This window comes from Daktulosphaira vitifoliae, unplaced genomic scaffold (assembly GCF_025091365.1).
Source record: "Daktulosphaira vitifoliae isolate Bord-2020 unplaced genomic scaffold, ASM2509136v1 Scaffold_2, whole genome shotgun sequence".
NCBI classification, from domain to species: Eukaryota; Metazoa; Arthropoda; class Insecta; order Hemiptera; family Phylloxeridae; genus Daktulosphaira; species Daktulosphaira vitifoliae.
Window position 1 is genome coordinate 21,158,895 of NW_026099573.1, and position 17,162 is coordinate 21,176,056.

A 17,162-nucleotide genomic window follows, 5' to 3' on the forward strand; every position below is an offset into this window, starting at 1 on the left:
TAAAGGCCTTTGAGACCATCTTGTTGAAGAAAAAATCCTCCCCCATTCTTCTCTATTTTCCGCTGCCTCCTTCCAATCCATGCATCCATAATTCCCTCCTCTAGCATTTAGGAAATCATTTTTGATCCCATCTTCCCAGCGTATCCTTGGTCTACCCAGTGGTCTTTTGCTCCTTGGGTTTTCTTGGAGTACTCTTTGAACCATTGAATCTTGCTTTCTACATATGTGTCCTGCTCATTCCAACTTACTACGTTTGATCTTGTTACAAATACTTGGTCTATTGAATATCTCCATCAGTTCTTGGTTGTGTCTCTTTCTCCACCCTTGAAAATCTTGATCATATACGGGTCCGTATATTTTACGGAGACCCTCCTTTCAAAAATATGTAATCTATCATCCTCCGTCTTTTGTAACGTCCAACATTGTGAACCATACATGATTATTGGTCGTATGATTGTGACAATAAAGATCTGGTCCGTCGTTGACCTGTTTTGCCTAAATCCACATTGATAGTCCCCCACCACTTCTTCGGCTAAAGGTTTGATTCTGTCCAGGATGCAATATGATAATATCTTATATGTTGTATCTAACAGCACTATTCCTCTATAGTTACTACAGATTTGCTTGTCGCATTTTTTATGGATTGGGCATATATATTATATTCACCAATTTACCAGTATAGTTTCTTTTTCCCACACTTCCTTTACTAATAAGTATATACTCTCTATCATGGAGCTATCTACATGCTTTAATACTTCCCCTTATAGGTCATCTTCCCCTGGTGACTTGTGGTTTTTTAGTCTTTTGATTTGATGTTCGATTTTCACCTTTGATGGGACTGGGCAGGGATCATAATTGGATTCGTTGCTTCCATATGTAAATGTATTTACTGGTTCTTCACAATTGAGTAGTTATTCAAAATACTCTGCCCATTTCTCCATTATTTCTTCCTGGTTCGTCACTAGGCTTCCATCATCATTTTTCTTGCCTTCTGTATCCTCCTTTAAAGCTATTTATCTTGTGATATAATTGCCACATCTTGTGTGACCTGTAATTTTGTACTGCCTCTTTTATTACATTTTGAACATACTTTCTCTTTTTGCATCTAATAATGTTATGAGCTTCTTTTCTTTTTACTTTAAAGATCCTTTTTTTTTTCAAAATTGTCAGCGTCATTTAGCCATCTTTCTCTTGCTATTTTCCTTCTGTCCAGGGCTTCTTGACATATAGTGTTAAACCATGGTTTATTTGATCTAGGAGCTTTCCCTAAAACTTTCTCTGACACTTTTCTAAGGGTATATTTAATTATTTTCCATTTTTCATCTACTGTTTCAGGATTTGAATTAACTTCTCGTACCATTTCCTGTATGGTTTCTTGAAACTCTCTAACTTTCCTATTATCCTTGAATTTCTCTACATCATATCTGACCATTTCCGATTTCATTTGCAGTCAAAAATATTCAAAGTTATTAACTATTTTTGTTTGTATTTTTTACGACCAATTTATAAAATGAAAACTATGTAAAATAAATGTAAACTATCGCAAATTAAAAAACAAATGAAAAAAAATACTAATTATAAATTTTAACATTTCATGTAATTTCATTATAAATGATGTGTATAGAATGTCCTTTAACGACACCTCATCAATATTTTCGAAAATATAAGAGTTAATCATTATTTTATTTTTAAACAATAAATGAATCTTTAATCTTTTGATAATCTTTAATAAAAAAATTAAATAATAATGAACTTTGATATTTTCAAGACATTTCATGAGGTGTATTTAAGAAAACACTATATATAAACATTACATATTCAAAATATACCTATTACTGCCATTTTGAAGAAAAAATAACGAAAAAAGGATCATGATAATATTAAAGTCATCAAAACTTTATGTTACACTCACTGTTTTATATTATTCATTGTGTGATAACAATATATTTAAAGGGATGTCAAAATAAAAATGTTTCATTGCCTCATATTTGTTTTGTTTTACGCCTATCAACCAAATATTTTTTAGATGATGCTATTTTTATACTTATTTAAGCAGATGTTTCTTTATTAGTTTGATTTCTAAAAAAAACATATAAATGTAGTTTTTAACATTACATTCGATAGAAAGACCTCGAAGATTACTTTCACGAATATTGAATATTTTTTGTAATATTTCATAAAATATGGATAATTATATAAAATTATCGGTTTTTTTAATGTTCTTATGCTGCTGCACAGCCGTAAGTAATATTTAAAGCTTTTAAATTTTATGTTTCATTTGTTAATTAAAAAGTTGATAAATAACAGAATTGGATTTTTAAAATTATTAATACTCATTAATAATTTCGAAAAGGACATATTATTTCATCTGTTTGGAAATTATTAATTGATTAAGAAATGTTTGGATTTGCTCACCTAAAAAATGGATATTCTTTTTTCAATCTGTTATAAGAAAATAGCCACACAGCTATTTATTTCGAAATAAAACAAACATATTATAATTTTGCAATGAATAATTTACTTATATATTATAGATAAATCTAACACCATTTAAAAATGAACTGTCGTCGATTACGGATATTAGCCAAAACTTTTATGGAATATCAAAAGGATATGTACATTCTTGTTTCATTAATAACGATTTGGTTCATGAAAAAATCATTAATAAAAGTAATAATTTTATTTAACGTTATTTTTGCACAGTAGTGCACTTAGAACATTATAATTTTTAGGTAATTATAAGTGAAATATGTATTCAAATATATTGCATTTAATGAAGTATGCAATTTATGAATAATGAATATATCGGTGGTATTTTTATATGAATGCTTTTAAATGTATATATTAAAATTCAAAAACATCTTTGATTTAAATATCAAAAAATAATGTCCCATAAACCTATATAATCTCTTCCCTAATTTGAATTTTAAAGTTTTAATGCGCATTAAAAACTGCCCAAACCCTATTTCACCTAAAATTAAAATTATATTTATAGCTGAAGCTCATTTTATGTATAGAGTATATAGGGGAGCTATAATTCCAACTAGACGTCTACATAATTTGTCTTTTCAGACTAGATTATAATTAAGTACATTTAACGGTTGCCACTTTAGTGTCCCTTCTTTTTCATATTACAGGAAATTTATCTCACTACCCCTTCCTAAATTTTTTGATTTTTCATCATGATTCAAATTATTATGTCCGATTTGACAACAACATTCATAAAAATTTCTACTTCGCCTCCGCCCGTACGGTACTCATTCAATGTTGTAATTATGAGGTTGTTGTCATATCCCTCCATCTTTTTCTTTTGGTTTTTATAACTCTCCAAGAGTTGTTTCTGCCATCATTTTACACATATTTTATCAAATCCCCTCATGACTAAATAATTATATGGTAAAATTGGGACGTGAGTTTTTCTTAAATAAATACTCCCCAAAATAAAACTTTGATTACGCCACTGCACTCATTCGGCACTTGCAACCCGTTTATGTTTAGAAATATATGCAAGTATGAAGGAAACAGGAATGTCCTGATAAACATTGTGTAATGTAGTAGCTGATGATTTCCTGTTTATGATCTACCCATTGTATAATCAAACGATTTTCTACATTTGTACTAAAATAAAATCCAGACATATTTTAGGGTTGCTGGAGCACGTTCCTAATAATTTCAGAATACTAGTAAAGATATTCTTGAAATTTGTCGTAATAATTGATCAAATATTAAATTCAAGACCTTTTATTTTTTTCTCATCATATATTTTTCTTAGTGATTTTATAAAAATATTTTAAACATTTTTTTCTGGTTATGCAATTAATAATAGCATCTCTTAAAAAGAATTTCTTAATTTATTACTGTCTATAATTGTTCTCATTAAATACAAATCACTTGTATATACAAGTGTCCCACCATTATTTGATCTTTAACAACTTTTTATTCAGAATATAGTTTGCTAATAGTTTTTACAGTTTTGGACTTCGTTAAAAGCATATTTTTTCTTAATATTTAACACTAATTAAAAAAAAAAAAACCTATTTTATATTCGTTCAAAATCTTGAAAATGCCAATTTGTAGACCTTTTTAGACAAAAAATTTTAATGGGTCAATACTAATTTTTGGATAAACACTCATTGAGTTAAAGAAAATTTATTTTATTTTTATAAACTTTATTAAATATTACGTTTTACATAAGAAAAAGATTTCTGAGGACCATTTGATAGTTAAACTATTATTATTTTTACAGTTAAATGGAGAATAGTCTTAATAAAATGTTGAATGAACGATATACAGTTATCTAATATTATTTTTTGGTTAATATAACTTTTAGTTATAGGTGAGCGGGTTAAAAACAATATAGATGAATTCTTGTCTGTGCGTTATGGTAAAAATAGAGCATCGATAAACATTATCTTGTTCATCTTTTCTAAATCATTAAATACTACTATCTAAAAAGCAATAATACAAAACTAGTTATCTAAAAGACAACATATTATCTAGACCATTCTTCATTTAAAGTAAAAAAAAATATAAGTTTACTTAAGTAACTTAAATAACTAAACGAAATGTTTTTATTATTACAGCGTATTCAAATATTTTCACGACTGAATTTGATCAAAAATTTAAAGATTGGCAAGAGTTAATACAAGATAATCAAGAAAAAATTATAAACGAATGTAAAGAAACATATAAACATATTTTAAGTATTATAAGCAATTATGTTTGTAGTTTTTATAATAAAAAGACAGGACCTTATTTTGATAAAAATGGAAAAAATAAATGTAAAAAACTAGTCCAATACTGTTGTAGATATCTACCTTTTACAGAACTAGCCAATATCCATTTAAATGAATATATGAAAAACAAAGAATTAAGTGAATCGTCCTCAAACATAATATATAAAAGTTCAGAAAAAATGAAAATTTATAAAATACTTAAAAACCTAAACATATATAGTGGCGAAAGTTCAAGAGTAGAATCTGCAATAACTATTCTATCAGAAGATATAAGTGAATTAGATTCTCTTAAATTAAATGTAACCCAATAACTTTTAACTTAATACATTTTAAGAAAATAAAATAACTATTCAAAATTATTGTTAATACATTAGAGATTTAAATACAAATCTTAAAAAAATATGACAAGTCATTTATATAACAGATTTTTAAATATTTCCAAATAATTCTAAGTAATTGGTAAAATTTAATGTTTATTAACTTTTGATTTAAAGTATTAAATGTATATTTCATATTTTTTTTAAGTACCTTTAACATTATAAATTTTTTTTTTTATTTATTTATAATTAACTCATAGTGAAATCACTTGAACTGTAATCTGGTAGGTCTTAGAGTTTTATTAGTTTATTAATCTGGGTAGGACATTCTGATGTGACATTATTACTTCATTATTTAATCATCGACATATAGTGCGTATGTCCATAAAAAACTAAATTTGAAGAATCTAATGGTCATAGCTTTAAGATATTTAATGTATTTCCAATAAATTTAGTATTTCAATTACAATTTTGTGTGTAGTAAAAAATCTAGATCACCGGGTTAAAACAAATTAAGTAATTAAAAAGGAAATTTTTGAACATATTTGTTATTTTTTAATAAATATTTAATTCAATATTGTATTGATTAACATAGACCTACTTTTTACAATTTTAAGTCTACTTTAAGGTAAATATATAAATGTTAGGCAAACTATTACAAAATCGTTAATGGAATCAATGTAATTATTAGGTTTAACTTGAATTTTATTTTAATTTCTTAAGTGTCATTCCATGCCCAATCACTTAATCTATAAGCTGGTGTCAAAAAAAATTTTTTTTTATAATTTATTTTGACCAAAGCAATGACACATATGTATAATTCTATGCAAAAACAATATCACTTTGCGATATTAAAACTTAATGAATAAAAATCTTACGAACACTTAAGATTAATTTTATTATAAGTTTTTTTTCAAATTAAAGAAAATGAAAATTTTTTTAATAACCAATAAAAAAATATATATTTCAATTTTGTGAATTTTAAAGGAAAAAATTTACAAATTTAAAAATTAATTCTGTTCTTTAGTCATTTAATTTATCTATTTTTAATTGATGAAATATTGGAAAAAAATTTTGCTGCTTATTTATATAAAATAGCTATAAGCATCGATGTTTTGCCAAAAACTATGAACTTTATGTTTGTATAACATCAATGTGCTATGAATAAAATTGTTTTTAATTTTTAAAGGTGCTATTTATAAGTTTGTCTAAAATGTTATAAGAATTTAGTGATTGAGATTTTCTTTTGTTGAATGTTACAGGGGTTTAATCTTTGAAGAATTCGGTTGTTCCAAAAAATTTTTACTTTATTTTTAGTGATAATGTTACATCAGAATGTCTTCCTCAGATTAATAAACTATGCATCTTAAAAGTGTTACTGGAATTTTAAGCTTAAAAGAGGTAACATAGGCAAGAGATGTGAATGATAAATAATTTAGACATCGCCTTAAAAAAGTTCATACTCCTTCTAATTTGATATGTGAAGTATCGTTAGGTATTTTGAAATAAAATCAACAAATCATAATATTTAAATAGTTAAATTTGAAATTTTAGTGAGAATAATATGCGATGTACCAATTTGTTAATTTTAATGTATTTAGTTTTTTAAATTCTCATGAGGAGGAAAATATTATGAAAAATAAGATCATTCTAAAACTTTTGATTTGAAATACTTATCAAGATTTTTTAGAGTAATAATTGTTTGCAAAATTAAATCTGAGAAATTGTTACATAGCATGCTATTACCATCAATTTTTTAATTAAAATTAAATCTTAATGTAAATTAATTAAATCTCAATTAAATAATGTGAACAATAAATTTATTATGTAAAATATTGCGTTTTAATTATTTTAAAACGACGTAACTTATCATTTTGTAGGATTCAAAATATTTTTTCAGCTGTTTAAACAATATTTAATTTCAATATGACTTTTATTGCGATCTACAGTAAAACATTAAAATTTAACCATATATTAAATTTTTAAAATATACAAATTTAATACATATAAGTTGTTTTAAATGCTTTAGTTTAATAAAATTAATAATTTATTAGTTTAAGTTAATAGTTATTACTCTATTTATTTGTTAAAATACATAGGGTAATATAAAAAGTAAATGAACACTACCAATGAACAAATGGCACTGAGTTTTCAAAAAAAAAATATCCAATCTTATGATACATATCTTATAATAAGTTATAATTAGTAGTCCATCTGCAATATCAACATTTTTAATACATCATTAACTGTTTATTAACTAGAAAGTTCCAATTTTCAAAATACAATAACTAATTAATAATTGATGTTAGTTAATTACAATTTTTTTTTTATTTATTATTAAAGAAAATTTTTCAGTTAATAAATATTTCATACTTTATGAGTATAAATTAATAAATACTTTATTAGATGAAAAACTGTTCATTCACTGATAAAGTCTCCCTAAAATTATATTTTTAAAGTAAATACTAGTTTGTTTAAACCCTAATTTTTCAATTAAAATTAAAAAACACTTTGAACAAACGCATGTAAAAAACATTTTGCATTAACAATAACAACTTATATTTATATTATAATAATATATTATAATACAGTAAACAATTATGTTTGGTTTATGAAATTGTAATATGAAATATTAGCTGGAAAATTTGTTACAAACATTCAAGTACACATTTTATGTGGAAATGATATTTTACTTCTCATCTATAAAATAAAATATTTTAATTTGTTCCGTAACATAAAATATTATATCAAATTATTGCTAGAAGATGATGAAGCCATTACATTGTATAATCATCATAATATTATTTTTAAATGTAAGTATAAATGTTAATGTTTAACTCCAATTTTGTTAAACCTTTTTTGTAATCAAAAATACTTTAAAATAAATAACATTTAAATAAACTTCATACAAGAAAATAGATATAAATTTATTATTTTGATAATGTTGATAAATTTTTTAATAAGCTTATTACTAATACAAATTAGACACATAAAAAGAAATTTTACAATAATTAGTCAATAATTGTATTAAAAAAAGAGTTAGAATAGTTTTGAAATATCTTATTTTTAGAAAATGGATAAATGTATTTTTAAAACTAGTTAAGAAAAAATCTATCTTGAGAACATTTTTATTACAAAAACAAAATTAATTTGATTTTTATTTATATATATTTTTTTTTCTTTTTGCAATAGGTACTTTCTAAATCCCAAGCATCCTACTCACAACCAAAACTGCAACTACTAAATTGCTTAGTAAAATCAAATGTGCACATGTATGTTGTTGATAAAGGTAAAAAAAAACGTTAGAATATATTTATAATTCTATCAATATTAGAAAGTAATACTTTTTTATGAAACTACTGAATAATTTAATATACTGTTAAATTAAAATTTTTAAAATTCAACAGAGAATTACTTGAAACACTTTAAAAATGGTTTTAAATTAAATAAAAAATAATTATTACATTTCAATTTCGAACAATTTTCAATTAAAATATAAAAGACTTTCACTAAGTCATCATTTATAAACTCCATTCATGAAAAATAATGTTGAGTATCATTTAATATAGTTAATATGATTACATAATACTCATTTTGACACTTTTTTTAAATTTAGGGAGTAATATATGTACAGAATGATTCATTTATTATGAACCACTTATTACATAGAAAAATAAAAACAACATTAATAATTTTAGCTTCGATTCGAAACTGAAAAAGAATTAATTTTACTATGATGTGTATTGTTTTCTTTTTTCTTTTAGTTCAATGTTTCTTTCAATTTTTCAATCATATAGTTTTTTTATGTTCATCCCTTATACCTTATAAGGGTGTATACTGTAATTTATTTAACTTTATTAATAAATAATGATCTAAGAAATATAATGACTGATCGATAACAAATTTTGGTCTAGTGTTTCAATATAATTAATAATTTATGATAAATAGTGAGTGATGCTATTTTTTTCACTAGATATTTATTTGTCTCTCTCCTCTTCCCACCTAGGTATATAAATATTAATAATTTCTGAAATACTAGTTCATAAGTTGTTATCAAGCATTCATTTATTTCATTAGATTATTATCTATTTTATAAGCTCGTTAAATATGTATGTTGTCGTTTAAAAAATAAAGCTGATACTTCTACAAGACATAAAAGATGAACATAAATTTTACATTTTATAACAGATAAATGGAAATACATGTGTAACAAACAAATGTCAAAACAAAATTCACAATGAAAATATTATTTTAAAAGAAACTGAGTGGCTAGTGTTAAAATAATCACCCTGTAATATGACATAATATGACATATATGTATATATATATATTTAAATTTAGCATTGATATTCATTTGTTTTTATTTTTAGATGATAATAACCTTTTTACTGAAAAGTTCTTAAATGAATTGAAATTATGGAAAAAGGAAATTTTACTACATAAGAACAATCGATATTCACTCAGAGCATTAAAAAGTTTTGGATCTATCGGACATAAAATGTCGGATTGCGTATGTAGTAATTATGAACAATCACAAATACTAAAACAAGAACATAGAAATACATCCGAAATATGCAAAGAAAAAGTTTTAGATTGTTGTAACGAATACGCTAACAATGTAATGAAAAAATCTAAGATACTCAAAATTATTGAGAATTTTCTAAAATTCTTTATGTGGTATTAAAAATAAAAATGTAAATGTGATTAACTAAAATAGTTGATTTATTTATTTAAAATTATTTTAGAATATAATACATGAATTTCATTTTATACACTTTTTTTTTTTATTTTTTTGGGTTATCTACAATTATATTGACACTAGCCATAAGAATAATTGAAGGGTAATTTAATCTAATATAAGATGATTGAATTTATACAGTTTAATATTAATTAAAACATAAACTATAACTTAAATGTTCACAGAATATCCATTACATCAAAGGCATATTTAGATAGTGGCCATAGGATACATGCCCCTGCCCAATTAACCATGCTATGCTGATTTAAAAATGATTGTTGGCTTTTTTTTTAGATTAAAATCAGCACAAAATAAGTAAAACAAATTTTGATAGCCTCTTATTTAGAAAACATTATTCATAAACATTATTATGAATTTCTAAATACGTCTCTACATTAAGTTAACATATTAAACAAATGATCAGAATCATAGTTTATTTGATTTTTGATGGAAACGCTGAAATTTTTCTTATTTTCTCTTTTGTCTTCTTAGAAGCACATTTCAAATGTTCGGACAAAAAATAAAGTTACTCAACCTGTAAATTGATAAATATATATAATAAAGAAAATTTTAGAAATATATTATCTATAATAACTTAATATTATCATTATTGTTACAAACCTTTAATTGGTGTTCAATTGAGTAACACATATTTCTAACTTAGAAATTCTTTGACAGTAACTTTAAATAATTGATATAAGTAAAATAATATTATTTGTAAACAAAATATTATTATAAATTTATACAACTATGTTAAATGCATTCATTCAATTTCGCGTAACATATAAATAAAAACTATAAATTTTCAAATAATCTTTAAGTTAGTAAGACTATACCATTTTATGTTGTTTTTAGAACAACGTTATTATGTATAAATAATACTTTTTTAATAGTCATTCCTAAAATGATTAAATATGGAGACTTATTTTTTAATCTTACGGTACATAATGTGTAGTTCGAATTTAAATCTATGTATAACAAAGTTCTAAAACTTTATATAATTACCCAACCCACATAATTTTAAAATTATCGAGCTATAATTAATGAATTTACAAAAAAAAAATAATAATACGAAAGAAGTTGAAAAAATTCTTGATAAATAGATAACACTAAAAAATTTATTAATATTTTTTCTTTTATTTTCACACAAGAACAAATTTACACACATATTTTATTATTAGTTATAGGATAACTACTTAAGTACTATAATATGATTATATTTTGTACAAGGCATAAAGACTTTTGAAAATAAACAAGAATATAATCAAAATAAAACAAATATACATTTGAAGTACTTATAACACTACTTACATAATATAGTTCAAATATTTTTTTTTTGTAATATATAAATATATACTTTTATCAAAATATACATTATTAACAAATGAGTAATAACAACAACAAAAAGAATCGTACTTTTATACAAATTTAAAACAAAACAAAGTAATTTAAGACATACAATTAAAAATTTGATCTATGTAATAACATAATTAAAGTATATAAATATTCATAAAGTGGACAATAACAAGATAAATGCCTTTTTCGCAGTCCCGGTATGAATAATCGATTAATTCTCAAAAGTTCTGAAAATTCATTTAAAATTTAATTTTTCAACTTATAAATTTTAAACATACCTATTGCTTATAATACAATAAAAACAGTTATGCATTACAATAAAGAATATTTAAATCTTTAGTTAACTTGGTTTCATTCATGATTAGATATGACAAAAATAAAATTATTTACAGTAGATTATTAACATGGTATCATATCACAGTTTTTATATAATATCAAATATGAAAAAGCTAAGATGAACCCATACTGGTATTTAAAATAACATATAATTTTAATTCATTTAAGTGAATTTGTTAAAATTTAATTCCAAAAAAAAAATAAACAAATGTTTAGAATATGTTTTTTAATTACAAAAATTAATGTTATCATAATTCTCTTTGAATATTTGAAAAAAAATTACTTCTATAAAATAAATTTTATAGGAGTTAAATTTTCGAGTAGAACAAGAACATTGTTACTTATTAATTAAGGTAAAAATCATTAATTAATCTTATTAAATAATATCAGCCTTTTTTTTGATACGTATCTGACGATTCAAACGTGTGTGGCAAGAGTTTGCCTCTTGGCGACTCCTATGTGATAATTGGAACTGTTACCAGATAAAACAACTGAAGTACTGCGACCTACATTGCTTTGTTTCTGCTGATGACCGCCAGTGCGCAACATGACACTATAAGGAGGTGGCTCCAGTCTAGCATATAGATGTTGAGAAGGTAACCATTGAGCTCCATTGGGCTTCAGGTGAGGATTGCCATAAGTGGCTGAGTATTGAAGCAGAGCAGCTGGGTCGCCGCCACTCTTTGGACGTCCACCATTCATATCCAATGAGGGCAAACCGACATTATCTTGAATAAGAGTTGCAGGGGTTGCTGATGCTGGACTGAGATCGTATAAACGGTCGGCTGAGATATAGCCGTTACTGCTGGCTGGCCGATCCTGCAATGAAAAATAGAGAAGAATAAAAAAACACTATTTTTATTATTGAAACGACGAAATAATGAAATAAGATAAGAAAAAATGCATGATTTTTGAAATATGAGGTTTGCCATTTTTTCGATTAGTCCCAAACTTTAATATATTTTGTGCAGTTACATCACTTAAACTGTACGTAACAAATTATCTTCTTATATTTATCTCTCGCATTGTGTTTACAAAATTATTCTAAAATCATTAAAATTATGCATTTAAACAATAGTGCCCTTTCAGTGTACCAACACCCCCATATCACCACAAAACCCTATAAGAACATTGAACAAACTCTAATGGACTTTTGACAACACAAAAAATATGTGTTATGAAAATAACCGTTTTAATTGTTGTGACAGTCCACAGCAGGTATCGTGTTGACCCGTTCAAGTCTAGATAACAAAATATCAGTAATCCAATACTACTACTCATAAAAAATGTTTTTATCGCGTCAATTCGAATTAAGTAAAAAATACATTTTTTCAATAATTTAAAACACTAAGATGAAGTATACATAAGCCAGTAATTAATACAGTAATTTGTAAAAAAAAATAAAATACTTGACAAAAAATCAATTTTCCACAATAATTTCACGGAGAAATTCATTACAAGATGTTTAACGATTTAATAAAGGATTTGAAAAATATTAAACAAAGACTAGTGGAGGGCAAGGGTCTTTGGATTACTTACCGAATGTTTGTTGATCGTGCGGTATATTGGATCTACGTAGTCGACACCAGACGAATATAAATGGCCATTGGCAACAACGGAATAGCGAGGATCGACCGGTACAGGTCCAGCTAAAGGTATGCCACCGCCCACTCGGGGTGCTAGTCCAGTCTCGCTGCCGCTCTTTGGTGTAGATGGCCGATCAGAGCCAGTGGTACCGTCACCGTAGTCAATCTTGTACTGATATGTGCTGCTTAACGATGAACCGGCAGTGCCCATTTCCAATTTAATATCAGATACGTTTGACGAAATGTCGGATTCCTTGCTGCAATGTTTATCGGGCTCGTTAAAATTATCTAAAACAAACAAAAAAATACATAAAAATTACGAAAACCCCAAAAATATCGTGGAAACTATCCGCGTATCATTCGGGGTATTAAAAAAAAAAAATTCTTATCTTGCGAGAAAGATAAGGAATCCTTTCCTAACTAGTTCATACTTAGAGAATATAACTTAAAAATCTAATATATGACGAGAGGTCTTTTTGTGTATTTTTGTTTTTTTCTGAACAATTAATTCACCGGGGACACGCGTCGAGAATAAGAAGAATCTTCACAATGGTTAACGACTAATAATATAAAACCAAAAATTATTGTCGGATTGAAACGTCAACGGCTAGATCTGATCGATTGGGCTCCGCAGTTTTCAATAAAGTAAATGTCTACTGTTATCTCTTTTATGGATTAGTAGCCGGATCGTGTCTTCAGTAAAACGCCCCGAGTGCGCGTGGGAAAAAAAATAACGCTCCTATTTAACGACCATAGGAAATGATTACATTGATTTTATGAAAAAAATAATTATTATAATAACAATCGTATCGCGACGATTCTGGGCTGACGTTGATCAGTTTAATAATACAGCGCATGGAGTGTAAGTAATTGAACTACCGATGGGTGTAAAACTCTTACCAGGAGGTGTCGATTTCACCAAAAATAAAAACACCTTCTTTGCTCGCGCGAGGTTAAAAAAACATTACGGTAACGCAGTAAGTGTATGAATTTTGTGCCATGATCGGTTCAGTAAAAGTGGTAACCGAATTTCAAGAATTCAATATTTTATTCTTGATGGGTGTCCAAACATGTTACCCGACCGTCCGTCGACTCCAATAAATTATCAATCAGACGACGCACATAATTGCCCGAAACAGCACTACAACTACTAAAAGCGGCCAATACTATTGATTTAATCAGAAGTAACCCAATTACGTTAGTCCGTTGACTGCGAGATAAAAATAAACGATCTCGTGATTTGAATTTATTGTGTATAAAAAAACAGAATAACGTAGAGACGGGATTGATTGATATCAGTTGTACATATTTGAACATGTGTTTTACGATCCGATTTTATGACCATTCCGTGTAGGTCCAGACGTTAAAACCATATATATTTACCGAGTTATTCCTTCTTAATTATTGAACCATGTAAATCGAGAGTCGTTTTACACGTGTAAAGAATTGCGTTTCAATCGACCCGACTCTTTCCGCAGGCATGTCAAATATGAAAAAAAAGGCAACGGACACGTCGTTCACGAAGCAGAATTTCAGTGCCGATTCAAACTAATACCGGTGACATTACGGTGTTGTGTATCAAACGATCGTTTTGTTATTATACTGTAGACAAACATATGCATTTGTTTGCCACTCACTTTTGATGGATATCTTCTTGTCGGTAGCGGCGGATGCTGCCTTGGACCGGCGCCACAGTAGAGCTATGGCTGTAATGACTAAAACGACCAGCAGTCCACCACCGGCGCCGAACACGACAATGGACAATAGAAAATTTTCTATACGATAAAAAAAATACACAAATCATAATTAAAAGAACGAGTATAAATATTAAACAAACAAGGCGGTCACTTACTTCTTGGCATCAATGCGATGTTGACCGAGTCAAAGCCGTACACGTTGGACGCTGTGCAGTTGTACGTTCCAAAGTGTTCGTTTCTGGACTCTCTGATGACCAGAGTGCTCCTCACTCCGCCGTCGTCCAAAGTGTCCTCCAGCACCTGCACGAAATCATAACAATAAACAATAATGCCGTGGAAAAACGTTCCAACCGCGGGACTTATCAAAGTGCGGTGAAGGATTAAACGGATTGACAACTTTATTACATTATCGCGGCGCCCCTCCCATTATGCACAATGCATTACACCAGTGCTGTTTATAATTGTTCTTTATTACCATATTTTCAATTATTGCCACCAACACGCTCCCGGGGCGACTAAAATATGAAAGACATCGTTAAAACCCAAATCGATTTAATGTTTTTTCGACATGCGATTAGCCAGGTCTAACGAATTAACGCGTTTTAGAGACCTTTTATTATCATGTAACATTGGCGTACACCGAATTTTATTACATTACGCCCCGAGCGATAAAATGCATAATATTTTAAAGCGTTTTAATCAAATTATTATTTTTCGTTAACTATAAAATAGAATTAAAAAAAAAAAAAAAAAAAAACTCGACAATTTATTGCTAAGTTTAGGTGGTACAACCGTGTTTTAAGAGCGTCGCATGTGTTTTACAGTGTACTGGGTTTTATTTTTTTTATTGCGTTTCGCTAAATTAACCAGTCAATAGATATAATACTAAGCCACCCAGGAGCAGCAGCACGTGGAAACGGCGCCTCGTCGGCAAACGTCTGCGACCAATTAACGTCAAATAAATAATTACCGTATAGTATTTCTGATCGGCCTTGCCGACCACAGTACCCTGGAACGTCCATACGATCCTGTCGGCCACCGGCACTGAATAAGCGGAACACTCCAGTCGGACAGTATCGCCCAACACACCGTACTGCACGGGTCGGGTGCCGATCACGGGAGAACCCTTGACCAACACCGTTGCCTCTGCGCCTATCTCGCCGAACCCTGGAGCCGTAGCTCTGCAATAGTACCGTCCTGAAGTGATGCTGGTCACCTGTATGGTAAGATTAGACGACGAACCGACCACCTATATGACAAAACATATGTTTGATTGATTACACCGATAGGCCACTTAGGATTCAGTGTTTCACTGAAGGTTTTGAGTGGACAATTCAGATGTGCACTAGACATTTAAACATGTTTTTAATTACACTGTCTTTCCTCACCTTGTTGGTTTTTTCATGGGTCCACACAATGTCGGCTGCCGGGTTGCTGTCTACGTCACACGTCAAAGTCACGGCGTTTCCTGCTTCGGCCTGCACGTTTCTGGGGCGGACTCTGAATTGCGGTTTGTCTGCCAAAAACGATACAGCGTATTATGAATCAATATAAATAACTCGGGGCAAAGTCCAGAGCATAGACGGCACGGGTAACGTCTCGTCCATCAATCATTCGATCGTCGGCCGCATGCGTTACACGCACACCGATTATTCGGTGGTTATGATATAAAAAATGGATAATTAAAATTAATTGAAACGAATCCGATGGTGAAATCTTAATAATAGTTTTTCAGTAGCAACGCCTATAGGTACGTTAACTAAGGCAGCCATCAATCGAACGCGGGAAGGATTAAATTAAAACCGAGTACCGCGGCAATAACAAAATTATCTTTTACGGTTTCTCAGTATGCTCTTTTGAATTCTCTTCGAACGAAACCGGCGCGTTTAATCCGATGATGTATATAGATTGTATTGCATTTGTTTTGATACGACCATTAACGGTTCATTAATGCGTAATTAAAAAAAAAAAAAAAAAATACAAAATCATCGTCTCTACTTGTTATACTATTATACTGTATATCATACAAAGCCCGTCTATAGGGTAAGACTGAATTTTGTATAAAAGGTAAGTATTTCATTAGCGTTTGATTTAGAAATAAATCACGAGAGAGACCAAGTGCGTATGGCAGGTAGGCGGCAGTAGCTGTCTAAACAATAATATAACTGATACACAGACGTTTCGTGTGTGTAGAAATACGACACAAGTCAGAACCGGATTCACACGTGTAGATGGTACTACACACATTACACAGACATCTGGCCAAATTTAAACTGACATAGTCTCGCGATGATCCCTTAGAGATCTCGAAAAGGTTCACACCATTTAGAACACACACACTGTGTAAGATTTATCAAAAAAAAAAAAGTGGTTGGTAAAAAAAATTTCTTCTAAAT

The 17,162-nt window shown here is 28.2% G+C and overlaps 3 protein-coding genes across 3 annotated transcripts in view; 2 read left to right on the forward strand and 1 right to left on the reverse strand.

Annotated features, from left to right (window-relative positions):
• The first annotated feature begins 2,109 nt into the window (after nt 1–2,109).
• LOC126899675 (uncharacterized) lies at nt 2,110–5,065 on the forward strand. The gene is made up of 3 exons (XM_050674761.1): nt 2,110–2,240; nt 2,535–2,670; nt 4,584–5,065. Exons 1-3 carry the CDS (start codon nt 2,184–2,186, stop codon nt 5,045–5,047), a joined length of 657 nt encoding a protein of 218 aa, XP_050530718.1. The 5' UTR covers nt 2,110–2,183; the 3' UTR covers nt 5,048–5,065.
• A 2,602-nt stretch (nt 5,066–7,667) lies between these two features.
• On the forward strand, nt 7,668–9,777 carry LOC126899689 (uncharacterized). The gene is made up of 3 exons (XM_050674796.1): nt 7,668–7,866; nt 8,246–8,342; nt 9,424–9,777. Exons 1-3 carry the CDS (start codon nt 7,819–7,821, stop codon nt 9,735–9,737), a joined length of 459 nt encoding a protein of 152 aa, XP_050530753.1. The 5' UTR covers nt 7,668–7,818; the 3' UTR covers nt 9,738–9,777.
• A 1,239-nt stretch (nt 9,778–11,016) lies between these two features.
• The window catches only part of LOC126899655 (irregular chiasm C-roughest protein), a 58,658-nt gene continuing 52,512 nt past the window's right edge, over nt 11,017–17,162 (reverse strand). The window contains exons 6-11 of the mRNA XM_050674714.1: nt 16,155–16,282; nt 15,737–16,015; nt 14,922–15,066; nt 14,707–14,844; nt 13,023–13,357; nt 11,017–12,302 (exon numbers count right to left, since the gene is read on the reverse strand). Coding sequence (XP_050530671.1) covers nt 11,901–12,302; nt 13,023–13,357; nt 14,707–14,844; nt 14,922–15,066; nt 15,737–16,015; nt 16,155–16,282 — 1,427 coding nt within the window. The 3' untranslated portion in view covers nt 11,017–11,900. The remainder of the gene's footprint in view (nt 12,303–13,022; nt 13,358–14,706; nt 14,845–14,921; nt 15,067–15,736; nt 16,016–16,154; nt 16,283–17,162) is intronic.